The 27,760-nt window shown below is 38.5% G+C and overlaps 1 protein-coding gene across 1 annotated transcript in view; it reads left to right on the top strand.

Moving 5' to 3' along the window:
• The window catches only part of ANO2 (anoctamin 2), a gene marked incomplete at both ends in the record, with an annotated part of 139,386 nt that overhangs the window by 50,969 nt on the left and 60,657 nt on the right, over positions 1 to 27,760 (top strand). The window contains 4 exons of the mRNA XM_083860118.1: positions 1,052 to 1,186; positions 3,432 to 3,592; positions 7,505 to 7,587; positions 12,436 to 12,519. Coding sequence (XP_083716244.1) covers positions 1,052 to 1,186; positions 3,432 to 3,592; positions 7,505 to 7,587; positions 12,436 to 12,519 — 463 coding nt within the window. The remainder of the gene's footprint in view (positions 1 to 1,051; positions 1,187 to 3,431; positions 3,593 to 7,504; positions 7,588 to 12,435; positions 12,520 to 27,760) is intronic.

The raw sequence follows: 27,760 nt of genomic DNA, 5'->3' as shown, positions 1-27,760 counted from the left end.
AAGCATTTTAGGTAGGAACAATTTAAGTCTGGGGTGTTAAACTTGGATAAAACTTTCCTAAGGTAAGTGGGATCAGGAAAAAATCTCAAAGTGGAATCATCCTCAACCTTTATGAGGAGGAAGTCTTGTCATTCTTTTATTACACATGATGTCATGAATTTATTTTAATTTTTGCTGCTATCAAAGTGTAAATGTCTCACTGACTCACACTCCATGTCATGCCCTGAGTGCTCTCTGAATAGCTGCTTTCTGTCCAACACTGCTCCATCATCTTCTCTGTCTTGTGAAATGTTTTTAACCTTGTTGTATTTTATCTAAATTTTGGTCAAATCTTGAGATCTACGAAGCTCTTTGGGCTTTGCAATATTTGTAATCACTCCTAAATGTACTCTGGAATGATCAGCGAGGTTCATCCATGCTTAGTTTATTTCTTCCAGTGTGATTCACGAAGATGCTGAGCTGAGTTCTACCACTTATTTATCAACATCTGCAGTTGGCTATTTCTTAGGGCAGACACTGTTTTTTCTAACCAGCTGTCCAGGGGCTGTTAACCTGATAAAAATATTCTTTCAGAAAAGCCAGTGCTAAGTGTGCAAGTAAACTTTAGTCATCTTTTAAGATATTAGAGGATGTTGTCATTCTGTTCCCATAGATGTCATTTCTATGACTCTCACTGACTAAATCCAGGAATATGACAGGGGCAAAAATTAAAATGCTCCTCTGAAGAGCCAAGTATTTTCTGATGTTTCCTCCACAGATGCAAAGACCACAGTCTTCTCTGAACACATATTATGCATTGCAATGATACCTGCTTAATTTCAGCTCAGAAGAATGACCCAGGACTACCTTCTCAGAACAGAGAAGCCCAAACTTCCAAGTGCCTAAACCATCCCCTTCATTTGTTCCTTTTGTCTTTGAGATCCTGAAGATTTTCATTCATGTCTTTCACAATTCATATTTTAACTTTCTGGGACAGTTTAGTAGCTGTAAAACACAATTGAAAATGATACCTTTGATGTGTGCTTTATCTTCTTTTTTATCTCTTTTTCAGGAAGTATTTTGGAGAAAAGATAGGACTTTATTTTGCATGGCTGGGTTTATACACAGAATTCCTCATTCCATCTTCAGTAATTGGGATTATTGTATTTCTATATGGATGTATAACCATTGAAAGTGACATTCCAAGGTAAGGTTACCTGTGATCCATGATTTGTTACTTGAAAATTATAAGACTGGTTTTTCTTAATAATGTATAGTGAGAATTTTAGCTTGTCTGAAGAGCAGTGATGTATCATTACCGACCCTGAGAGCATTACAAACAAACACAGAGGTATTGAACAAGTATTTGAAGGGCACACATTTATTTGATTGGTTGATGTCTCACCTCCTGAAAAAGAAATGTGCAGTGAGTCCACTGTATTGAGTTTGTTTTCTGAGATATTAATTTGCTTTTTATGAGTGCACATAGCTCACTGCTCAATCAGAGAGTTGTAATGTGAAATTAATGCAAACACTGTCCATGACTCCTGGAACACTTTATTCTCATTAAAATCAGATCTTTTGTACAAGTAAGATGAAGAATAGTTACAACACTTAGCAAATGGCAGCAGATCAAGGGATGTGAGTCTGCCCCCTCCCTGCTCAGCCCCACCTGCAGAGCTCATCCAGCCCTGGGATCCCAGCACAGCAAGGACAGGGAGCTGCTGCAGCCAGGCCAGAGCAGGGACACCAAGGGCATCAGAGGGATGGAGCAGCTCTGCTGGGAGGAAAGGCTGAGGGAATTGGGATTGTTCAGCCTTTGGGGTGACCTCATTGTGGCCTTGCAGTGCCTGAAGGGAACCCACAGGAAAGATGGAGAGAGACTCTTGACAAGGGCCTGGAGTGACAGGACAAGGGGAATGGCTTCACACTGACAGAGAGCAGGGTTAGATTGGATATTGGGAAGAAATTGTTCCCTGTGAGGGTGGGGAGGCCCTGGCACAGGTTTCCCAGAGCAGCTGTGGCTGCCCCATCCCTGGAAGTGTCCCAGGCCAGGTTGGATGGGGATCTGAGCAACCTGGGACAGTGGAAGGTGTCCCTGCTCATGGCAGGAGGGTTGGAACTGGATGATCTTTAAAGTCCCTTCCAACTCAACCCATTCTATATTTGCTCTTCACAGTATTCCCCTTCTAGACACAAAATAATGTTGAGTTTTGTGTATCCTGTTGGGAACATACTACACAAAAACTGCCAAAGTGACACTGTTTGCTTCCCAGTGAAAAAGAAAATCATCCCTCTTTGTTGTCTGTGTCTGACTTCTGCTGGAGACAGGATGCTGCAGTACTTGTATGCTGATCACACTCATGACAGTCCCTGAAGTGACAGCTTTTAAAATCACTGCAGTAGGACAAGGTTAATGATAGGTAAATGATGAACAGCACCACATCCGAGGCAGGGTCTGTTTTCTTAGCTTGATCTGAATAAATATTGGTGCTTGTTGGGGTGAAAGCTTGTGCTAACATTTAAACTGTGGTGAGATTTATGGCTGAGATGTATCTGCAGCACCCTCTGCTGCCTTTTGAAATAGGGAATTACTGTAACAACACGAGAGCTGGAAACAGCTGCATGCTTTTCAAACCATATAATATAAACATGTTCATATTAGAGCTTGAATAGTCCTTTTTTTCCATTTAAAATCATAAGGAAAAACCTATTTCAGGATGGTCCATATAGGAACAATCACAATCACCATATGCCAGCTATCGTTGGAACAATGTGGCAACTCTGAGTTCACCTAAGTGAGACTGTGCAGGTATGAAAGGCTTTCACATCCAAACCTTATGGAAAATACTGAAAGCATTCTCAGCTCTGACAAGAAGTTTGACTTGTTAAAGTGATAAATTTTTTTTCAAAGATTTTTAGAAATTGAATACATACATAGCAAATACCGAGAATCAAAATAAAACCTTATAGTTGACTCTTAAAATCTGTAAAAAATAGTTTCTTTCAGATTTTTGTGCCACCATATAAAAAGATTTTGACAACAGCACTGAATTTCCTTTGTGACCACTTCAGCCTTTCTTTTCAGTGATTTAAATCTGATCTGTATTAAATCATGTAACTGAGTGCAGAGATGCAAAATTTGTTTTTTTTAGTGTGGTTAACCTCAGTCTTCAGTGATGTTGTCTTCCTTAACTCACTAACACAGTGCAGTGATCAGTCTGGTTGAGTGTTGCATCATTTTCCTGTTGGTAAGGTGCCTATACAGATTTAAAAAATTATTTTCCATGGCAATGAGCCTTGAGGATCAGCTCCTGATCTCTGCAGGTGCAGGCCACATATATTGCAGACAGCTCATCATAACTGTGATATGCTGCTCGATATCACTACTGCACATCCATAATTTCCAAGCTGGAATACTCAGAGGATCCTGTGTCCTTGTCTTGTCACAGCAGGGAGATGTGTGACCAACGCAATGCCTTCACCATGTGCCCCCTGTGTGACAAGTTCTGTGATTACTGGAACCTCAGCTCTGCCTGTACCACTGCTCGAGCCAGTCACTTGTTTGACAACCCTGCTACGGTTTTCTTCTCCATCTTCATGGCTCTCTGGGGTGAGTATTGCTCTGCAAGTTAACAATGACATTTGATGCTTGGACTTGGAATAACAAGGTGCTGTTACATTGAACATGATCCTTGTGGCTTTTGGAAGCTGGCAATCCTCAGAAGGCCAGGGAGAGATGTCTGTGTTGAGACTGGGGAAAGCAATATCAATGTCAACAACAAGCTCTGGAGTAAATGAATTGTGTAGTTCAGGGAAGAAAAAAAAGTTTCTTTCTTCCTCTACTGCCGTGTTTAGAGTCACAGAGTCATCATGTCTGGGAAAGATCCACAAGATCACCAAGCCCAGCCTTTGACTGATCTCCCCCTTGTCAACTAAACCAGAGCACCGAGTACCATGTTCAGTTGTTTATTAAACATCTCCAGAGATGGTGACTCCACCACCTCCATGGGCAGCCCCTTCCAATCCCAATGGGAAGAAATTCTTCCTGATGTTCAAGCTGAACCTCCCCTGACACATCTTGAAGCCCTTTTCTCCAGAGAGGAAATTGTGCCATTAATGGCACTTCTAAACTTTTCCATGTATTTCCTAATTTTTCTTCATTTTCCATCAAGATGTCACACTCTTTTAATACCTTCTGCATTTGAGACCAGAATGTATATGAGGATTGGTATGATGTGGACAGCAGAAAGGGTCTAATTTAAGCACAGTTCCACTTCCTTGTGGAACAACTCAGTCACATAATTTTATCAAAACTTTATGGCATTCCAAGAGCAATGGGACTATTATAATTTTAATTATAATATATTTTGGAATATCCCATTTAAACAAGCTTGCTTTTCTTTAATGGCAAATATCCCTGTCTCCATGAGGATATCAAAACACTTCATAAACATGAATGAATGCATTGTAGTATTACTCTTATTGTTTCTGGCCTCACCTCTGCCCTGAAAAGTGTGTGTACTGTGCTTGCATGAATTATTGCTGGTCTTTTGCTCTCCTTTACTCCAGAGCTTGTTTATTGTGAAAGTTAAATGTGTTATTGCTACCGTAAAACGATTTTTTATTTCCCTATTCATTGTTCCCAAAATGAAATTGTCATCCTTAATATGAAACTGAGCAAATATGTTATTGTGTTATAGCCATCCCTCAGCAGCCAGTGTGTTATTCTTTGCAAGCCCATTAAGATTTTACAGCTTGTTTTAGAAAGGACTGATTGGTGGGTTGGCATTGGGTGAAGACAGCAGAAGGTTTTTAATGAACTTACAGACAGAACACATCATGGAAGCAAGAAGCGTTTAGTTTAGTTTAGTATATTTTATTTAGTTCCTGAAAGCCCTAGAGCAAACTTTAGAGAATATGTGAGAATTATGACTGAGAAATAGAAAAAAAGAGGATGAATTTATACTCTCTCAGAATAATTTATTTTACTACTTCAGATTACAGGGTAGACTGGCAGATTAATTGTCACCTGCTGCTGTGAAGCTTAAGATAAATAAAATATAATTTTCCTGACAGAGAAACTTTACACCCATGCAAATGACAATTGCCACTGAACCTCATCCAGAACAATCATATTTTGGTATCAGGAATGCAATGTGCAAAAGAAAATGTTGATATATCCTTGCACTAAGACAAATTAGAAGAATCTGTTATGGAACAGAACAGGACAAAAAGTTCCATATGCACTGCTTTTAAAAAAAGGCATGTAAGAATAACAAAATTCTTTCAGAGATGTAGCCCTCCTCCAAAAAATGTTTCCCACAGATTAGAAAAGTCTGTTCTTGGGACCATGATAACTGAGCTTGTCAGTTCAAGAAAATGCAGCCGGCACACACAAAGAGCAGAAAAGAGAAATAATGGAGCCTTTACTAACTCTGCCCAGCCTGCCTGTTAAGTATTAGATTACACCAAATTTTGCTGCCCTGCTATTAGAGGCTGTGTTGGTTATATCTAGAGCTAAATCTATTGAATGGCAGAGCTCACTGATACACCTATTTCAGCTGTATTTTTAAAAGAGGAAACTGTGTTTTGCTTCATTTTGTGAGAGTGTTGGGCACAAGAATTCTTTTGCCTTACTGGTCTTCTCCCATTCTTTAGAAAGCAGAAGGCTTCCTATAGTTAATATCTCAAAAGAAATCGTGCTTTTAGTAGCTGAGCCTGATTCCTTGTGGAGTGTCTTTGGGATTCCAGCAGTTCTGCTGCAATTGTCCATATTCACAGTAATGCCTGGCTCACTGGGCTTGATGTCACCGGTGCCCTGGTGCTGAATTTCAGCATCAAGTGCCATTATTAGAAGTTTTACAGAATCAAAGAATGGTTTGGGTTGGAAGGGACCTTAAAGCTCATTCAGTTCCAACCCCCTGCCATGGGCAGAGACTCCTTCTACCAGACCAGCTTGCTCAGAGCCCCATCCAACCTGACTTTGAGCAATTCCAGGGATGGGGCAGCCACAGCTTCTCTGGGAAACCTGTGCCAGGGCCTCACCACCCTCACAGGGGAGAATTTCTTCCTAATATCCAACCCAAAACCTGCTCTCTGTCAGTTTAGTTTTTCTGCTGGTATAAGTCAGTGAAGACGTGCTGATTTCAGAGCAGCTGCTGCATCAAGCCAAGTACGTTCTTACAGAGCTAAATGTGGAACTGAGTTTTCATATAACAGGAAAGAATGGAATGAGTAATAGCACCCTATAAAATAACCAAATGTTTTTGTATTTAGGATATCTAAAAACCCTTGAGTTTTCAAACCATGCTAAATATAGCTTTTATATGTTCTCTCTTCTGTAAGGGAGGAACACAGATAGCAACTTAGTCACTTAATGTCTGGATTTGCTTTCAGTGTGCTGCCAGCCCTGTATTTAAATGACACTTTTCTTATATGATGGGATGATACCTGTGAAGTAAATCTTTGCAGCTATCTGTTGGGATAGATTATGGCTTGTCATATTATTATGACTTGTAAGAGCCGGGTTATTTTCACAGAGTTCCCACTTTTCTCAGTGTTATCTGACACTGTAAATACAGTCAAGGGAAGCTGAGTTCTCCACTCTTGTCTGTCTTGTGGGTCTATCTACGAGATGTTCGAAGTGATGTAAACACTGCTGTGATCTAACAGCAGATCTATAGTGTTTTTTTAATATCTTTTCACCTACTGAAAAAGTGATGTGAAGCATAAGAAAATGGAAAACAGTGCCCCCAGCTGTTTATAGGTATAGCTTTTATTGGTAGAGTTTTGGTGCTTTTAGTTGGCATGTACTGGTTTAGTATTGGTATTGTTATGGGGAAATAAGTGTCCACAACCCAAGATTTATAAGTGCTGTTTCTAATAAATCTGTAAGTCCATAAGTTATGACCAACTAGGAAAAGGGCTATACTGAGGAAACAGCAATTATGAGAGGACAACCAGGAGAATGTAAATATGAGACAACAGTAAATATCTGTTCCTTCTTATTATTAAATAAAAAGGAGAAGCAGGAGGTTGAACCAGGGTCCAGTCTTTTAGGGCAAAATCACCATGTATATGAAGGACAAAAACGTTTAACCACACCATTGTAATATAATTCAAAATATCTTTTTCTACATCTTGCTGGGGATCCTAGTTATTTCAGTAGCAGCCTAAACCCACCTCAGAATGCTTCATGGTGAATTAAGAGAGAAGATATTTTCCATGGACATCCACAGTTATGGGCTCCATTCCATTCCCTGACAAGAATCCAACAGTAGCTCTGGACAACCCATGTTCCATCTTTCTGTATTTTATTTATAAAATACACTAATTATTGTTCCCATGCTTTGCTTGAATTCTTTCTTTAAAAGAAGTGGGCCTGAGGCTGTTTCTTAGTGTTTAATTTTAAAGGGTCTACCCTAATGGGATTCAAATATCGGTTGAAGCTTGTAAGCAAGAGAAATGTTTGCCACGAGGCTTTGGATTTATTATTTTTGAAATGGTTTAATTTCTTTTAAAGCTACCATGTTCCTTGAACAATGGAAGCGTTTGCAGATGAGATTGAGTTACTTCTGGGATCTAACTGGACTGGAAGAAGAAGAAGTAAGTCTCCTCTCTCTGGGCAAATTTACCGTGTTAATTATTCTATAGATGCATATTATATAAGCACTGATGTACAGATTTCTTATTGAGAGTTCTCCAGCCTAGTGCAATCTGTAGCTGTTTAGACAAAGGACTGTAACTGATACAGTTTTGAGGATCAATGTTTATTTAAGAAATCCTCACCTATATCTTACTGTTCAGCACTCTGAAATTAATAATGAATGTTGAAAAGGATTATAAGGTAAGGGCAGGTCGTGTTTTGCTGAGATTGCCCATATGACATTGTATAGTGTGCAGTAACACAACGACACTGAATAAATACTTTGCCATGTTACTTCATTTTGTGTGACAAGAATTCTTTGTGATGATGACAGCCACAGGTTACAGTACCATCAGCAATTTTTGCATGCAGGGTGACATCTGTGATGGCTTAGGTACATCATCCCAAGCTCTAGGTGCTCACCAATAGAGCTGTTTCAAAGCAATAAGTGCCATGGGTTTCTTCAGAAAGAGCTTTCCAATGAGCCATGGGGTCTACAGCCATGCCTGAATTAACTGAAAATGAGATGTACTTGTTCACTGGTACTTACAGTATCCCTAATTTTTTTCCTTGTTCTGTCCTTTGGTTTGTTCTAATGACTGTCTCTCCTCCAAGGATTCATTTCTAACCCTGCCTAAAGACAGTGCAGTTACTAAAATCATAAATAAATATCATACTAAGAGCAGGTAGACTTTGGACTTTCTCCTGGCAGTAGATGCTGAGATGTCTCTAGAATCAGTGATTCAGAACTGTCTTGGTTTGCTGAGAGGATTTGAATCCAATTCTTTTCATGTTCCAGAATAGTTCCTTCAAGAACAAGCCACCTAAAAGTCTTCAGCCCTGCTAGCTGAGCTCAGCTCAAACAGGAGAACGCAAACATCGTAGGAGAAAAGCAACTGACATCATGGACTTCATGAAATAGGATGGTAGTGATGTTGATGAACTGGTGAGGCTGCACCTTGAGTGCTGTGTCCAGTCCTGGGCCCTTCAGTTTAGGAAGGACATTGAGTGCTGTGTCCAGCTCTAGGTGTCTCAGTTTAGGAAGGACGTTGAGACACTTGAGCACATCCAGAGGAGGCCACGAGGCTGGTGAGGGACCGGGAACACAAACCCTGTGAGGAACAACTGAGGGAGCTGAGGGATGTTTATCCTGGAGAAAAGGAGACTCAGAGGTGAACTTCTCACTCTCCAAAACTCCCTGAAAGGTGGTTGTGCTCAGATGGGGTTTGGTCTCTTTCTCCAGGCAGCCACTGACAGAAGGAGAGGACACAGTCTCAGGCTGTGCCAAGGGACATATAGTTTGAATATTAGGAAAAAGTTTTTTTATGTAAAGAGTGATAAAGTACTGGAATAGTCTACCAGGGGATGTGGTGGAGTCACCATCCCTGGATGTGTTTAACAAAAGATTGGATGTGGCACTTGGTGCCATGGTCCGGTTGAAGTATTAGGGCTGGGTTGGACTCGATTATCTTGAAGGTCTCTTCCAACCTACACATTCTATGATTCAATTTCATCACACACAGTACAAAATCTTCATTTTTAGCTTAAGATTTGTAAAATGCCGTGAAAGAATCTATAGGTTTGTGAGGTCCTGTGATGAAGAGGCCCGAAGTGGTAGAAGTCTGTGGACAGAACAGTGGGATCTGCAAGAATCCTTTGTTTATGACAAGTGAAGGAGTGCCAGATAAATCTCAGCACAAGCTGAAGAATTAGGAACTTAGAATCATAAAATAAGACTGGAATGGACCTTGAGGGGCCATCCCTAGTGTGTTGTAGGATCAACTCTACTTAAATCATTATGAAGAGATATTTGTCTAATTTGTTCCTAAATAAATCCAGCAGTTGAGATTTCAATTTCTCCCTAGGTAATCTACTCTAATGCTTCTCTATCTGTACTGCTAACAAGCTTTTCCTAGTGGTTTCTAAATCTCTTTGCTACATGTTAATTTTTTTTTCTCTCTCTCTCTTTTTTTTTTTTTTCCCTTACTTTATCTTTCAAAGATCAAGAGAGGGATTACTTCTGTCCTCTTTTCAGCATAATTCAACACAATGTCATATTCCTGTCACCCTTGTTTGTTTAAGATGAACAAGCCTCTGCTCTTTCAGTCTTAGCTCCTAAATATTTTCAGAGACTTGTAGAACTACAGGATGCTTTGGGTTAGAAGGGACCTTAAATATAGTCTTATTCCATCCTCCTGCCATGGAGAAATATAGCAAGAAAGGGGGAAGGAAGATACTCAGGAGATTCAGGAGTTTTAGGACTAGATGGAGTTAAGCTATTGACTATCAATTTCTTTAGGAAGAGAAGTTACAGAACCAAAGCAGTGCTTAGGAGGATGAGAATTTCATTAGGATAGTTGGGGAAGGAATACTGGAGAATGAATGTTATCCCTCAGCTCTTTGGGAAACTGTTTAGTACTCGGTATTGCTGCACCAAAAGATTACACATGAAGGCACACTTTAAACATGTTTAAGGTTGTAAGCTGTGAGAACAAAGGTGAAAATTTCTTTGCTTTCCAAGAAGTTGGTAAAGGTGTATGATTACATTTTTTCAGTCCCAGACTGTTGATTCAGAGATGTGCCAGAACATCCTGGGACTTTAGTACTTTTTCCTTTTTTTATTTCTCTTCTACCAGACATGGTCTCATTTACTTTCACTTATTCTTTTTCCACTGTAATGACCTCATTTGTCCTTTCTAGAGCTGAATTTTCTTCAAGGCTCAAAAGTGTTTGATTTTTTTATTGGTAGTCTTGATTCCTTGAGGTGTTGGGGTGGGCCACTCAAAGGCCACTTGGGGTGGCACAAGTTCTTCCCTCCCCTGGGTTCAGAGAGGTTAAATTTGTCTTTATTGCCCTACTAGGAACAGGGACCACCTTGAGATCTTTCTTTGTTCCTCTCCAGTGACTCAGGAGGTCCAGACAGATAAGCAGGATTTGCCAGAGAAGTGCCCCTTGGAGAACACACAAGATATGGAATAAGGTGCTGTTTAGAGAGGCTTGGAGTGACAGGAGAAGGGGGAATGGCTTCAGACTGACAGAGAGTAGGTTTAGATTGGATATTGGGAAGAAATTGTTCCCTGTGAGGGTGATGAGGCTCTGCTATAGGTTTCCCAGAGCAGCTGTAGCTTATCCCAACCCAGGATGGATGAGACAGCCTAGTCTAGTGGAAGGTGTCCCTGCTCATGGCAAGGGGTTGGAATGGGATAACCTTAAAGGTTCCTTCCAACCCAGGCCATTCTGTGATTCTACTATTTACACAATTCCACTCATCAGTATAGGAGTATTTAAATGGGTTGGATTTGAATTGCATAATGAACAACCATAAATGATGCTATATTCTACTACAGTTACCCACAAAATACGCTATCTGCCATTGAAATGGAAGCATTTGGTTGTTTGGTCCTAGCTTAAGAGATCTTCAAAATCTAAGGCCGAATTTCAAAATTTAGTTTTACAGGTATTTGCCCAAAGAATTACCATTGTTCTTCCTCAATGAAAGCAGACAAAGGCATAAAATCTCCCTGTCTGGCTGGCAAATATAATCCCATAATAGAACCTCCTAGTTTCTTTTGACTAGATCTGTTTTATGTTGCTCTAGAATATCTTTAATAACTGAGTTCCTGTATACTTGCTCAGTAGCTTTTAACAGCCCTAAACTTGTGTTCATGCTACATAACTTATTCAAGTTTTTGCTTTAATTTTTCATTTATCAGATTTATTTTGAAAGTGATCTGGACTAAAAGGATTGTGATCATCTACCAGTGACTCCATGCTGACTTATAAAATTACTTTTCCTTGGACAAGCATCTCATTAATAGTGAAGTCTAAACAGAACATTGGTGTGAATGACAAACACTTTCTTTGACTTCTCACTAATTGGAGAAGTCATCCTGTGTCACCATCATAAGAAATAGAGGGTTTGAGTACTTGACTTCTAATAATTAGTCCTTTTGCAGCAGAGAACAGCTGGGCTCTCTGTTCTGCTCATTCTACATTTTCATCTTGCTTTGGGGCAGCAGCACTTCCAACCCATACTATTCTAAAATTCAATGATTTAAATGACACTTTAAATTTAAATGATACCTTCTGAATGCATTAGGAAAATCTCATGATCAGGATAAAAATACTTTGGAGGTCTCACTGCGTTTATATTCTCACATGCAACAGAGAATGGTGAGGTTTGTGTCTGCTGTGGTGAAAATGTTACAAATACATAAAATGAACACCACCTGTGAGTCTCAAGGAATTCTGGTGAAGTTCCATGTAGGCTCCATTCTATTGCTCATGAGGATTTATTAATTTAAAATGTTTTTTGTTCTCTTTATGACTATCAGATTAATTAAAAAATGTCAATAACCCATTTTTTTTGGATGGGACTGATATGCAAGCATTCTAATTATAGTAAAGAGGGGTGATAGGACCAATGGTGCAGGAATAGCCTTTTTTGGGGGAGATGTGGGAGATGGAATCCAAATTCTTGCTCTGAATGAATTCAGAACTTGGTGGGAAGGGGGAGATGCATGATACTCTTCTCATTTATGAACTGCTCACTTGAAAAGCCTGAAAAATTGTTGTCACCTTGCTTAATTTATGCAGTAATTTGGGAAAGAAAAATATATTTTGCAAGGACACATTGGAAGGTTATTGATCAGGGAAGTTAGGCCACATCTGACAGCCTAGTCCAAAAGGTGTGGGGAGTTGAATCATTTTGATGGTTTTGTTTGTGAGTAAGTGACCAAAAATATCGGGGATTTTCTGTTAATCATAATCATGTTTGTTTTTTTTTGTTTGTTTATTGTTTTTTTCAGGAGCATCCAAGGCCAGAGTATGAAAACAAACTGCTGCAGAAAAAGCTGAAAAATAAAAACATAACAACAGAAAATTCAAATGAGGTGAGATGCAGCTTACTCTCTTCTTTTATGTGGGATTTGTGTTTTGTTATGTTGTGATTATATTTTCTGTCTGTCTCTCAGAGGTTGCAAAAGGCACTTTTTGGTGCTCTTAATTAGCTTTTTGAGTTGGTAGGTCGTGGTATGGCAAAATACAAGCCTGCAGTGCCATTGCAGGGCTTTGAGGTCATGTCTCTCCAAGTAAAGCAATTTGCATAGAAATGGGGTTGACAGGTGGTTCAGGATCTAATCTGTAGTATAGTGCCTGATTCCCGGGATAATTGCCACAGAGTTCTTATAGCAATCCCTCAGAATGTCAGTACTTGCTGCACAATGCAGAAAGCAGCTTTTATTATGGTGATTTCATTTGCAAAGGTAACCTTGATGTCTTTATTCCTGCTGCAGTTACACAGTTGTGAAGTTTTAATGGCATTTCCAGGACAAATGGAAAAATAGTTGGTAGATCATTTTCAGACTGAAGCAGGTTAGGATTTTTATGACTATTTCAAACTTTTTTGAACAAGCCCTTTTTATCAATCTCCTCTTGTAAATTGTTGACTGAGGTCTATTTTCTAAACATTCACAAATTCTGTAATCTTGGTCCATTAGGCTGGATTAACCGTTGCTCATTCTCTACGTTCCACGTGTGCCAACAAAGTCAAAACATTCCAATACCATCTTCAACTTCCAGGGAGAAAACAAACAAACAAAAAAGCAGTTCAATTTGCTTGCAAGTTGAGAATCAGTATCCAAAGTGGAGAATTTTTAAAGTTTTCAGGCTTGGTCCAACAAACAGCTTGTGGAAGAACTTCATTACCCCTTTCTTATGCTGACCACCGTTGTAAAGTGTTTACAGAGAATCTTTCATTTCAGTGAGCCTGCCTATCACCTGTTGTGCCCAGCCAAACTCCACAGAAGATCATGGAAAGATTCTCAGTTTTTTTAGTGCATTTTTGATCTTGCCCAATAAGCAGAGAGTCGCAGAGCACTGTGTAGTCTTACACATTACACAGCTCTTTTGGCCTTCCAAGTGAGGAATCAACCCAATAAAATAGTAGCTGTTTAGCTTTTGTTTTTGACTTAAAATAAATGGGAACTGGAAACAAGCCAGCCATTGATGCTGTAGAATATAAAAATTATCTTGCTTATCTGAGATACAGAAAGAATTTAAAATAAGTCATTTAAGGTAAAACAAAAAGAAACAGAAAAAAACCCCAAACAAAGATCCCCCCAAACACCAACCAAACATGAAAACCCCACTGCAAAACCCAAGAAAAAACAAACAAACAAACAAACAAACAAACAAACAAAAAAAAACACCCTAAGAAGAAACGTTAAGTGAACAGGTGGAAAATAAGGAACAATGTAAAGATCCAGCACTACAAAGGTAGGAATAGCTCCTTTTAGACATCCGGCATGAAAAGGATGACATGAAATATTTTTTGTCAAAGTCCTTTCTGTGCCAACGTGGATGGAAAAACTACTGAACTTCTGAATTAGAGTTGCCCAAATTACTGAAATATATCCAAACAACTGAGCAGTTTTGCATCAATGAACATTCTTCTTACTAATTCTGTCCAGCAATCAGCACATTAGTCTGGGTTGGAAGATGTGTTGCACAGACCTTTGTATGTCAACATCTTATGAACTTATGAGAGCAATAGATGTTGATGTGAGAACTGCAGAAGATGAAAAAAACTAAACATAACCGTTCAATTAAACTGTCCTAACTGTAGAAATTCATCATTACATTTTGCTTTGGAAGATCCTGAATAGTTAGACATTAAAAGTGATGAGTATTTAAGACTCCAATAATTCTTCAGCCTTATTTTTAGAGGCTTCAGCCTTACCTTTTTTGCAAGATCATTAGCTCAGGAGATTTTGTGTGGCAGGTTAATATTAAGGCACAGGTTTCTGTGGGGTCTCTGGCTCAATATTTCTGTCTCGTTGGGTGGAAGCCAGGGTACAGAAATTTGTCATATTACCAGGGCAGATCTAGTGGCTGGACAGGCATCAAAGTAGAGATGTCTCTGTAGTTAAAGGTTCAGTCCTCCTAATTTCTTGGTTTTGTGTGAATACACAGATGTCTGTGAGGTCTCTATCTCTTCATGTCTTGGTTGACAGTCTAATGTCATGGCATAAGTCTCTGTGAAGTTTTCTCCTGAATATTTTTAGCTAACTAATGTAAATTAAAGGCATATCTTTTTTTTGTGTGGCTGGTCAACAACTGTAGTGTGCTGTGTTAATATCAAAGGACTGGCTCTGGCACTGCTGCCTAAAACTTCTCATTACTTATCTAACATGAAGTCAGAAGTCTCCAATTCAGCAGCTGTGGCTTGTTGGGATAGAAATGATGCCAAAGGGTGGCTATTGTGAGAATACTGGTCTACAGCTTACTTAAAGGCATATATTTCTATAAAATTACTGGCTTGTTTCCAGTATGTTAATTCCTCTGTTGCAGTGAGGAAGTGACTGGTTTTATGGCAAGAAGCAGCTTTTATGTGCAAAGCTCTGTGTACAGCAGATTTTTTTCCCCCTTGCCTTACTTCAACAAGGAGTTCCTGTGAAGCTCATTGGGTTATTTTTGCAATGAAGGGACAGGGGTTTGCTTAGGGGCTGCTTTTATGATTGCAGAAGAAAAGTGACACCAGTTACATCCTCTCTTAAATGATAACTTGGGAATACACGTTCAGAGGAAACCAGCAGACAGTTTTCCCTCTCTGCTGTTGAAGTCATTAACTTTAATGAGTGTGGAAGATGCCCCACACCTGTCAGGGCCAGTAAACATATGAGTCACTCTACCCAGGCAGCAAATTCCAAATCAGCCTGATGAGCCTGGCAAGACAAAGTATGACACATCTAATGCATCACTTGCCCAATGGGGTTTGTGTTCTAGAATACAGCTCTCATACAAAACACCACTTGGTGTGTTTCTGCTACTGGAATAAGCAAAGGACAAAATTTCACCCTCCTCCACCTCCCTGTTCAGGCTGTTTGAATAAATATTTTATTGGTTATTTGGAGAGTGAGGAAGAAACTGTGAGGGCTTGGAGTGTTTCACAAAAGATTGTTGTGAAATTACTCTAACAATAACACCCTAAGGTTATTGTCTATTATTTCAGGAGAGAATTCATTTACAGCAAAAGGAGTTGAAACATTTGTGTGAAATGCCTCAGGTTAAGTAGCAAATAGATAAACAGACAGATCTTATGAATTATGACATTGATTTTAGAAAATAACAGGTTCTAAGGGACTGATTTGGGAAATCTGGAATGATCTGTCTTATGGTCAGCACTACTATTTAATTTTTTATGGTCACATGCTGTTTACAAAGACATGGGGTGACAGCATAAGGGGGAATGACTTCAAGCTGACAGAAAACAAGTTTAGATTAAATATTAGGATGAAATTGTTTCCTATGAGGGTGGTGAGGCCCTGGCACAGGTTTCCCAGAGAAGCTGTGGCTGCCCCATCCCTGGAGGTATTGAGGGCCAGGTTGGATGAGGCTCTGAGCAACCTGGGCTAGTGGAAGGTGCCTCTTTCCATGGCAGGGGGTGGAACTGACTGATCTTCAAAGTCCCTTCCAATGCGAACTATTCTATGATTCTCTGATATAAAGGCTTGCAGTGTATAGCTCCTTTATTCATGTACATCAAAAGGCATTTTTGTCCTTGCATCAGAGATGAAGGATTACACACATGTATGAATGCATGTGTCTGATAATATATCCATGCAAACATGGCAGATGCAAGGTTTGTAATAAGGCAATAAATGGTATATTCTGTGGTTTCTTAAATGAAGTATGACACAGAAGATGTGGATAGAAATATTTAATAAATAGGGTTAGAATGTTAACTGAAAATGTGGTGGATATTTGTAGTCTTCTGATAAGCTGTTCTTCTCTCTCTGCAGTAGTGGCCTCCTCAGTGGAATTACACCGAGGTCAGGAAATGAGAATTGGTCTTGTGCCTGAAAACATGCAGATGGGGCTAGATCCAACTCTCACTGGAGCTGATGGAAAGGCTTCCAGTCATTTCTGTGAGAGATGGATCAGACCCTGACTCCTTTTCATTAAATGTCCAGCTGATCTGGCAGACATGATTCAACATCATGTATATGTATAGACATATATATGTGAATATATATATATGTGTGTTCTTATCTTTCCTATTTGGCAGGAAAGTGAATAACTCATTCTACATATTTCTCAAGGAAAATTTTCTTTATAGAGAAAAAAGGTCTTGTTTCTTGGCTTGTGTCCTGACTTGGAGCAAACCCTAGGAGTAGTAGAATCTGGAATTCTGTCTTTCATTTAATTTATATAAAATATGATATTGGCAGAATCAATTATTTAAACTGTTAATTCATCTGTAAATGAAACAAATATTTCTTTCTGAACCATCATTTCAGGTAACAACTGAATTAAAGCAAGTTGGTTTGAAGAGCAGGGTCTCTGGTGCAAAGGATGATACAGATAGACATGAAGTAGAATTGTACATTGCTAATGCTTTATATATCCATTTTTAAAATTTCAACATTGCAAAACATTGCTAGCAGTTGATTCCTTACCAGTCTTCCATAAGCAAATCTCCCACAAGGACTAAAAACCCTTTCAGATGCTGGAGCCCATCTCTTCATTAAGCAAGTCTTTGATAAGATTAACTAAAGAAAAAAAAATCTATTATTTAATATATTAGCTGAAACTCTGTAGAAGAAACCAAGATAATTGGTCATAAATACCAATTTTAACAATGAGAATTATTAAAAAACTTTAAATATACCCAGTGTTCTTCAACCCCAAATATTTTAGCATTTATTAAATCATATTATTAGTATGATAAACCCATCAATTTGATACAGTATTTCTTAAACTGGCCAGTGTCTTTCTGGCCTCTTTCATGTCTTTACTTTTAGAAACATCTTTCTAAGTTTATGGGATAGTAAGAGGAATATGTAATAAATGATTTTTTTCCTTTTCAACTTATTTCTTGCATCATTAAATTTTGAAAATATAAAAATGACAGAATGAAAATAAAAGAATGGCTGAACATGAATGAGGACTTTTATGATTATATTCTTACTAAGAGATTTCATTCTCTTTTTTATACCTATATTTGTCATAATTCTGGTTCTTTTAATGTTTGAGTTCTAGATTCTGGAATTATACCAGAGTATATTGGAGAGTATTTATACCAGAGTATATTCCAGAGTATTCTGGAATATACCAGAGTATTCATAAGCAGAATTTATCTTCAAAGGAGTGTTGACATGGTCTTTCAATGTGTTATTTAAATGTGGGGGTTCTTTAATTTTAGAATACACAGCATGTGTTCAAACCTTCTCACTGTTCCTGTCTTGGAATCTGGTTATCTTTGTATGGAGTAGTATAAGAAATGCAGCTAAAAATGCCCCACTTGCTCTCTGTTCCTCTGAAAATCTACAATGGGATTTCCCCTTTTGTGTCAGACAAATGAACCCATGGTGTTGCCACAGTGCTCTGCTCCTGTGTCTGCAATTACATTCCAACCAGACTTCAGGAGGAAATAATAGCTCTTCCTGCACTCTCAATATGGAGTTATAAAATAAACTAAAATAGGTAGTAGAATATTCCAAGTTGGGAACTTTCAGGGTTTTATGTAGTCCAAATAACTACTCCTGTCAAAAGGTGTGATCTCAAACCATGTTACTGATGATATTACCCAGTCAGTTATGGAAATCTCCAAGGATGGAGATGGTAACACCTTTTTGGACAGACTCTGACTGTCCTCATTTTGTAAAAGCTTCTCTCTGGACTTGCATGCTTAAGAAAACTGACCATCTCTTGATCCCACCCCAGCCTGATGTCATTGTCCAGGTTAGGATTTTTATGGCTATTTCAAACTTTTTTGAACAAGCCCTTTTTATCAATCTCCTCTTGCAAATTGTTGACTGAGGTCTATTTTCTAAACATTCACAAGTTCTGTAGTCTTGGTCCATTAGGCTGGATTAACCATTGCTCATTCCCTACATTCCATGTGTGCCAGCAAAGTCAAAACATTCCAATATCATGTTCAACTTCCAAGGAGAAAAAAAAAAAAACCAACAAAACAACCATTTGATTTGTTTACAGGTTGAGGATCAATATCCAAAGTGGAGAATTTTCAAGTTTTCAGGCTTGGTCCAACAAACATATTGTGGAAGAACTTTATTATCCCTTTTCTTATCCTGACCACCATTGTGAAGTGTTTCCATGGAATCTTTCATTTCAGTGAGCCATCACCTCCTCCTGGTCCCTTCTGTAAAGCAGGGTAGTTCTAGGACAACCACAGCAGTATTCCAGCTCTTACAGGTTTCCAGGCACACTTATTGACTAACACCCTCTGAGCAAACCATGGAACTCACCTTTTGCTAAAGTCAAGGCAAATGGCATGGACAAGTCTCCTCCTGCCCACAGGTCCAGTCATTTTCCTCACAGAAAGCAGCAGGTTGGTGCAGGAAATGATTCACCCATGGTAAATCCAGAAAGACTCTTCACAAATATTGACTTTCCCTTATGTGTTTAGAATGTAATTCTTCACTTTTCAAGAGACCAAAGTAAGACTTATTATGATTCCTCAATTATTCTTTTGTCCTTTCTGTGAGGATGGATACAAGATTGTTCTTTCTCCTGTTGTCAAGGCCCTTCCCTGATCTTGGTATCCTTACAATGGAGATCAACTTGTAATAAATAGACAGGTAAAAGGTGTTAAATTAGGAATACTGGATACTTTTTAATTCAACTGGCTGGAGGCTGAACAGTGCAGATGAGAGCAAGGATTTTAAGAAATTTGTGTGTTACTCTTGTGGGATTCTTTCTGCCTAAATAAATATTATAAACAAAAATAATGGTCTTTGTTGGAAGAGTGTTTTAAACCTAGAAACAAGAGAGAGCAGGGCTGCTGTTTAATGCTCTTATTTGTGTAACTTATTAAGATTTTGGCTGGAGGAAGCACTCTCTAGGGTGGTGCTGTAGCTTGTATTGTTTAATCATGGAGCTCCAACCCAAGCATATGATTAAAGTTAAGCACAGCCTTCAGTGGCCTGAATGAGGATACAATTAAATGCCTTTTCTGAATCAAGGTCTAAGCTTCTTATTGGCAGCAGTCAAGATGATGCAGGTCTCCTTCCTATTAAACAGGGTGGAAAGACTAATTTCTCTAGGTTGTATTCATCAGTACTTGAAATTAAGGGGAGTTCTGTCTGAGCAAGAAATGAAGTCCTTAAGTCTGCACTTATTGACTTGCATTGTACCTTGTCAAAGGCTGTAATAGCAGGTTGGAGGGCCACAGCAAATTTTCGGGCTGCAAAATAAATCTCCAGAAGTCTGCTGAGTTTTGATTTAATGCACTAGAAAAACCAGTAAGAAGAAAACTAGAGTATTCTCCCTTTCCTGTGAGCTGGTGACAAACTCCTATATCTTGGAATATGTTCTTTACCTTCTGTTGAGCACATTTATAGGGTACATTTCATGCTATTTATCTCCTACAGAAGCCCAGATTTGGGACAAAATTTACAGAAATTGGCTGTGGAGACAACAGTCAGTTAAGTTGGTTGCCAAGAATTTTTTATTTGATGCATACTGAAATCCTGTCTGCAATTTTAAGGAAATAAACTGCATTTACATTCAGTTCTTTTGGGCCTCCATCCCACGAAGATTGAAATTCCACAAACTCCAAGCTTAAAGAGCTGAGGAACTCAGTTTGAACTGCTCAGTTTTTGCAGCTATTGCCATGCTTGGTTGAAAACCACATGCCTGCTGATTTTTGTGATTCACTTGATTTAGGGATATGATGGCATTGTTTTCAGAAGCCCCTTCACACTGTGGTATTTCATGTAGGAAATAAACTTGACACCAAGGGCATCAGAGGGATGGAGCAGCTCTGCTGGGAGGAAAGGCTGAGGGAATTGGGATTGTTCAGCCTTTGGAGTGACCTCATTGTGGCCTTGCAGTACCTGAAGGGAACCCACAGGAAAGATGAAGAGAGACTCTTGACAAGGGCCTGGAGTGACAGGACAAGGGGCAATGGCTTCACACTGACAGAGAGCAGGGTTAGATTGGATATTGGGAAGAAATTGTTCCCTGTGAGGGTGGGGAGGCCCTGGCACAGGTTTCCCAGAGCAGCTGTGGCTGTCCCATCCCTGGAAGTGTCCCAGGCCAGGCTGGATGGGGCTCTGAGCAACCTGGGACAGTGGAAGGTGTCCCTGCCCATGGCAGTGGGGATAGAAATGAGCTGATCTTTCAAGTCTCTTCCAACCCAGGATATTTTATGATTCTGTGATGATTTCCATCCCCTCCATCCCCTCCATTATTCCACACTACGACTATGTAATTTGTCAAACACAATACATGGGGAGCATCTCTAGAAATCTCAGATATTAGCCCCTGTCACCAGGTTGGATGGGACTGGGAGCAACCTGGGACAGTGGAAGGTGTCCCTGTCCATGGCAGGAGGGTTGGAATGAGGTGAGATTTAAGGTCTCTTCCAACTCAAACCATCTTTTAATTCTGTGATTGTAATTTGCCGAGATATTTTGTGGTGTCTTTATTTCTAGACATAAGTAAAGCCTGACTGGACAGAGGCCTGAGAAAAATGCTCTATGTGACCCTGCTCTAAGCAGGATACTGGACTAAGATAATCTAAGGGACTAAGGGATCTCCAGAGGTCCCTTCCAACTCCAGTTGTTGTGCAATTCTGTGAAATGCAGCAAAGAAATGATTCAAACAAGCGCAGACAAATTGGTTTGACCACAACAGGCATATTTTGAAAGAAAATATAATTTGAGCCTTACTAGAAGTACGAGAGCAATGGGATGAAATGTAACTTGGGTTTACTAAAGGCAGATTAATAACCGTGACATTTAAACTTGTGTGTTTGATTAATAGTATAATGGATTCCTTACGGAAGGGAAATGTAGTGTACTTTGGTAAACCAACACTGTACTCCAGAGGGGGGATATAATGAATTTAATAAGTTATTAATCAATATCTTTCACTGTAACTGACTAGAAAAGTGTGTGTATGAATTTTCATTTCAAAAAAAAAAAAAAAAAGGGAGAAAAATCTGATTTTCAAGTAGCTGATTTGGCAATGCCATTTACAGTGCCTTCTACCCACTGGTCTTCAGTGCCCATCCTTCTCTGCTGTCCTTGATGTCATGATTTTCCATCATTCATTTTCCCCCCAATTCTTTAAAAAGATTTTAAAGAGTTGGGAATATCTTCCTTGAAGAAATATAATATGCAGAGTGCAGAAAACTTTGCAGATGATCTGTTCATTTTGTATAGATCTAAAGCTTTAGAATGTAAATAAGTTCTGTTCTTGACAAATTCGTGTTTCTCAATTATATTACTAAATGTATCAAAATACAATGAAATACATTTGTTTCTTGGATAGTACTCCCCCAGGCTTGTTCAGTTGTGGAAACAAATGCATCATGGCTGGGTTCTGCCACTTTGATCTTCAGGTTTTAGAAGGCTGCCATATTAAAAAGCAAAATTTACACCTGCTGTCATTTATTCCAATATATATAATTAGTTCCTCTTCTCTCTAAGTGTTAAACCAGAGAATAACCCAGACCTTAAGGACAATTTTTGCTGGTTCGTTTCTCCCCATGGAAAGGGAAATCTAGAGCATTATATTATATCTAGAGCATATTCAGAGGTAAAAATTGAATCAGAAAAAATGAAGTCAAGCAAAAATTTAACTGGCTTTTTAACAGTCTGAAGAAGAAATAAAGCTGGCAGTTTCTTCCAGAGTGGCTAAAATTGGATAGCAAAGTGTACATCTAAAGCATAATTAAAAAATTATATTTGGATTTTTTTAAAAAGAGTATTTTCCTATGTTTGTACTACTTGATAAGAAATAATGATAAGATCCCAATACAGTCCCCAAATCCAGGATGTTAATGAATCTTTTCAACTGTATTTGTCTGAGTATCAGCCTTTGAAGGACAACAAGCTGTCATCCCAAGCAGGGATGTTGTGCTCTGAAATGTGCATATATATCTGACAGAGATATGCTGGTAATGCTTAATGTATAGGTCTGTGGTTGACACAATTGAAAGATCTTGCAATGAAACAAAGCAGTTGAAAAAAATACCAGCAAGAAAAAATAATAGTTAACTCTATAACAACACAAAATGCAAGATGATTAGAAAGCACATATGTTTTTACTGTTTAATATAATAGAGGAAAATTCAAAACAGGCAGAAATGCATTTACCACTTGAGGGAAGTACTGTACCAGCAAATGTGATAAGAAAGATTCTACTTTTAGAAAGTGGAATATCACAATATCACTGTGGTTTTCACAACCTGATGAATTGAAGGGGATTGAAAGTTGCTCGAAAGTTCTTAAGCCAATTAGCATTATCTTTTCAATGTTAAATCAGCCACAGCTTGTAGATTTAATTGCCCCATTTTCATTTCTAGGGCTTGTACTTCATACTGACAGACGGGCAGTGCACACTCTGAATTTTATGTGGTGAGGAGGAAAGTGTTTTATAGGGAATGTAAAAAGCTCTTATGGACTGGAGAGGTATTCCTTAATTGGGTTGTATATCATCAGGGTTTTAATAAATTTGATTAAGGGACTGATTATGCAATTCCTTTCTCCAGAGCCCTTACTGAAGTCAAAGGGAGAGCTACAAATGGAAATCTTGCAAGACAAAGCCCTGGCATGAGAGAGCATTAAGGAAAGCAGACTCATAGCCATCTGTATTTATCACAGCATTGAAAGTAGATATTTGTAAAGAGTTTTCAACATTATCATTATCTATACATTAGAAGTTACTGGCTTTGTCTTAATTGTTCAATGGAAATTACGTTGTGGCCAAAGTCCATCAAAGTGGAGGGTTGTTGGTTTATTTCACCTGGCTTAGAGACAGGCTGTTGAGATGGTGATTGTGCAGCTGGTAGAGCTTTTAGAGGTCTTGATTAAAAAAAAAAAAAAAGATTGTGAAAAAAGGATATTTAAACTTGAAATTTTTCATAAGCTTTTGCATGTACATGATTTTACCCCCAGTACTAATCTTGCTAACTGGGGCCAGTCACAGCAGTAAAACTAGCAGGATATAGAAGGAATAAGATCTGTGAGTCATAAGGGTTGTGTCAAGACTTGAGAGCTTCGTGTAATTTACTGGGACAGTTTATTTTTGAAGAGGAAAATGGCACAATCAATATGCATTTGATTTCAAGTGTATTGATTCCAGATTTTCCTTTAAAAGTTAGTTAAGTAAGCTTTTTACTCAATGGCCTTCCTTTATAGGACTGTTTATGAGAAAGTGGAGTTCTCAGAAGAAGGAGAAGGGTAGAAATAGTTCTCCTTATTAATATTGTATGTCTATATTTTAAAAGATTTTATGTGAAAAGTAAGTTGGCAGTAGATTATCTTGAAGTGCATAATTAATTTTTTCTGTGCATGAACAATAATGAACGAGTATGTGAGGATCATCTTCCATTTAGATCACAGTAGTGAGCACTAAAAGTAGACAAGGATTGTCTGATATCATGAGCCTTGTTTTCCATTTCTGTTCTGAAATCTCCTTTAGGTGATTGTACATTTGGAAAGGTTAGGCAGAGTTATACAAGTGTTTCTAGCATTGATGTTTTCTCCCTGAATAGCTTCACATTCCAGGCTTAATAATTACGTTAGGGCCTCAGAAATTTGTATTAACCTCAATTTATTCTGCATTCTAAGGCTGACTATTTAAACCTGCATTTAGTGTTCAGTAAAGCTGAATATAAAGTTTTGCAAGATATAAAAATATTACTGATGAGTATTTATTCTTTTCTGCAACCTCCAAAGTATCTTCTTTGTATCTCCATGCAGAATCAATGCCATACCTTTATGGGTTCCTAGGAATTTGGCTTGCACATTTGTATGCTGAAAAAGTCTATTTGTCTCATAATAACCCCACACAAGTGAAAATTAGAACATTTTCTTCTTAATTGTGCTCTTCCAGTACCTGAAGCAAACCCACAAGAATGATAGAGAGACTATTCACAAGGGCCTGGAGGGACAGGACAAGGGGGAATGGCTTTACAGAGGACAAGTTTAGATTGGATATTGGGAAGAAATTCTTCCCTGTGATGGTGGTGAGGCACTGAAATAGGTTGCACAGAAATCCTTTATTTTTCCCATGTACTATGCTGGCTTCCATTATCAATATTGATGATACATGGGGGGATTTAAGCAGTGCTGATCTTCCCCTCGTTATTTGAGGCAGAGGAGAAGGACTCATGTCCTTCTACCAACATGTATTTTTTTTCTTGGACTGCTGAAACTTGTTCATCCTGGGGGAGTCTGAAGCTCTGCATTAGCTTGTAAATGTAATTTGTGATGGTCACCCTCTTCTTCTAAGATTTGGCCAGCACACCGCTCCTTAGTCAGATTTTCTTTAGGAAGTGGTAATTACTTTTTTTCTGTGTTACTCTGCAGCCAGTAATGATTGATAATTAGAGATAAAACTCTTTTTCTTATATATAACTAGGAAAATTTTGTGTAGCACAAGTGATCAGTCTCTGCTTTTGGGAAGGTAATAAGACCCATATAAAGTTTAATGAAGGACTGTTATTTTGTCATGGGCTGGAAGAGAAGGGCAAATATGGACAAATTTGGGGTGTTGGGGCTGAAACTAAGATGCTCCCAATAAGGCAGGGATCTGTAGGATATAGCACTGTGCTGTTTGGATATGGGGAACTGCAGGGATGTTCCCATGTTCTGCATAAGGAGTGAACACAGGAATTCCACTGAGCAACACCACTGGAGAGCCTTTGCTTGGTAGATTTGAACCTGTTCATATGTTCCTGTCTGTTTGGAGAGAGGTCTGAAAATATCTTTTTGGATTTGTTTATAATTTAAAGAAGAAGAATTTGGGGAGGTTATAGCTATGGGAATCATTAAATTTAGAATGGGAAGTGGAGATTTACGTAATAACCATTGCAGAAGCAAGGACAAGAATTTGACTTAGAGGTGAGGTGATGAAAAGAAGATTGAAAGACAAGGTAGAAATGAGCCAAAACATGACAAATCTGTAGTCAGGTGCAACTTCAAGATGATGTTTTCAGAAACAACAGTGTGCTTTCACACAGCTCTAATTTCCTGGTGTTATTGTGACTTTAACAGGAGAAAAATTATGATGTAAATAGGAGGAATTTCACTCATGACTTAATCTGCCTCTTGCTTTCTGTAAGTAAGAAGTTTTCATTTAATATTGAGGGAAATACTTCCTTTAATCTCCTTTAAGTTTATGGACAATTTTAGTGTGAACTGAGCCTCAAGTGACAAGTATTCAAGACTATTTTGCACAACCTCATGGCTGGTAACTGGAGTAAACTTACTTATTTTAGAAGGAATACAGAGAGATCCTGTTTTTTAGCTAGTAATTTATTTCCCTGAGATTGAGACCATTCCTGCTGCTGTATCAGACCAACATGTTCTGGTCTGAATGTCGATGCTGCCTCCAGATCTCTGCTTCTGGCAAATAGAGTTTGTATTTTACACATACTCAGTGAGTTTCTTCTTAATCATTTTGTCTTTAGCCTCACTCTGCTTGTCAAAACCATGGTCACTTCACAGTTCTGTGCTGAACATAAACTCAGTTAGGGATGAAGGCTGGAATTATGTAAGGAATATACTGGCCTTACTGAACTTGTAGGTTCCTGCCACCACAGATGACATAGATCTGGAACATGATCTGGAATTGTCCCAATATTTCTAATATTTCTTATTCCTGACTTATATGAGCCACCACTTCTGAACAAGACCTTGATCTCTACAGTGTAAATCTGGAGTAATTCACAAGGTCTAACTGAGGTTGAACAAAGCCAAATGTTGGGTCCCACCCTTGGGTCACAACAACCCCCTGCAACAGTTTTGTCTATAAAGATTTAAACAAAACTTTTAATCCCATTATTCTGAATTTCCAGAGGGGTTTTATGCATATTAGAGAGAAGATTTTGAATTTTTATCCCTTGCTAGTAGAATATTATAATAGCTTGCATTAAACATTTTTGTTCGTTTCTTAATTAAACTGCTACTGCCCATATTAATCCTTTCACTGATAAAAATCCAGTAAAGCAAGTCATACAGTCACCAGTCCAAAGCTCCACAAAAGATGTTCCTGATCCACATGGTGAATTTTAGTGATGCATTTTATATTTGTGTCCAACTAGCAGGCATTTGCTGAATAGAGAGACATCACTAATTCTCTGTTCAGGGACATGACTGTTATTGGAAAATTAGTAAACAACATCACTTTAAGAATTGTTTCTATAAATGCATTAAATTAAGATAGAAGGAGAGGTCTACAAAATTGAAATATTTGATTTGAATCTGTACTGATGTATCCTTTAGTGAATTTTACTAGCTCATTTTCTATATTTATTTTGTGTATGGGCTGTTCTTTTCTAGTGTTCTTATAAAATGAGGAAATATGTTTTATTATTGTTATTGTTGCTAAGTACTGTCTAGTACTTAGACTGAGAACTGTGGTCTCACTATTTGATTATGTGGTCACCCCTTGTGGTTTTTTGTACCAGGATGTGTTTGTTCATGAAACTGTTCTTTGATCTATTCAGTCACATTAACTGCAGGCGATACATACTTTAGCAGATATTAACATATCCCAACATTTCCAGAATATATTGAATCAGCGTCACAAAAATGACTGACAAGTTTTTCTTGTATTCACCAACAGTAACTTCATCTATTATGCAATTGTGTCCTTCACATCATTGCAAGGGAGGATTCAATGTTTTATGAAGAATTTTATTTCTGCTGATCTTATGTGCATAGGAAAGCTTCACATTTCTGCTGTTTTTTCTCCTGCTAATTGCTTTATGTGACTGCAGCATCAGATGGGATACTGAGATCTCCATAGGGCACCTGGATCTGAACTGTGGGACCAGGAGATTTCCAGTACCATTAAGCAGCTCCTTGCAGTGACTGCTGCGCTGAGATGTTTCTATTTTAGGAAACTGTTTTGATGGTCCATGCCTGTTATCCCAGAGGGTCCTGCCCTGCCTTTTTCCACATGGCAACATTCTTGGGAGAGAATCATTGTTTCTTTCTCCTAATTTATAATCAATGGAATGGAGGTTCAAGGGTCAGAGAGAGGTTTTGCCTTTAGAAGGAAATTGAGAAACACCATATCTGTCAGCATGAAAATACACATACTTGAGGTCTAGAGATTTATTTTTTTCCAAGCAGGATAAAAGAGTTTTAA

This window comes from Zosterops lateralis (genome assembly GCF_965231275.1).
Source record: "Zosterops lateralis genome assembly, chromosome: 4".
In the NCBI taxonomy this organism is placed as follows: domain Eukaryota; kingdom Metazoa; phylum Chordata; class Aves; order Passeriformes; family Zosteropidae; genus Zosterops; species Zosterops lateralis.
This window is presented reverse-complemented; position numbering and strand designations above follow the sequence as displayed.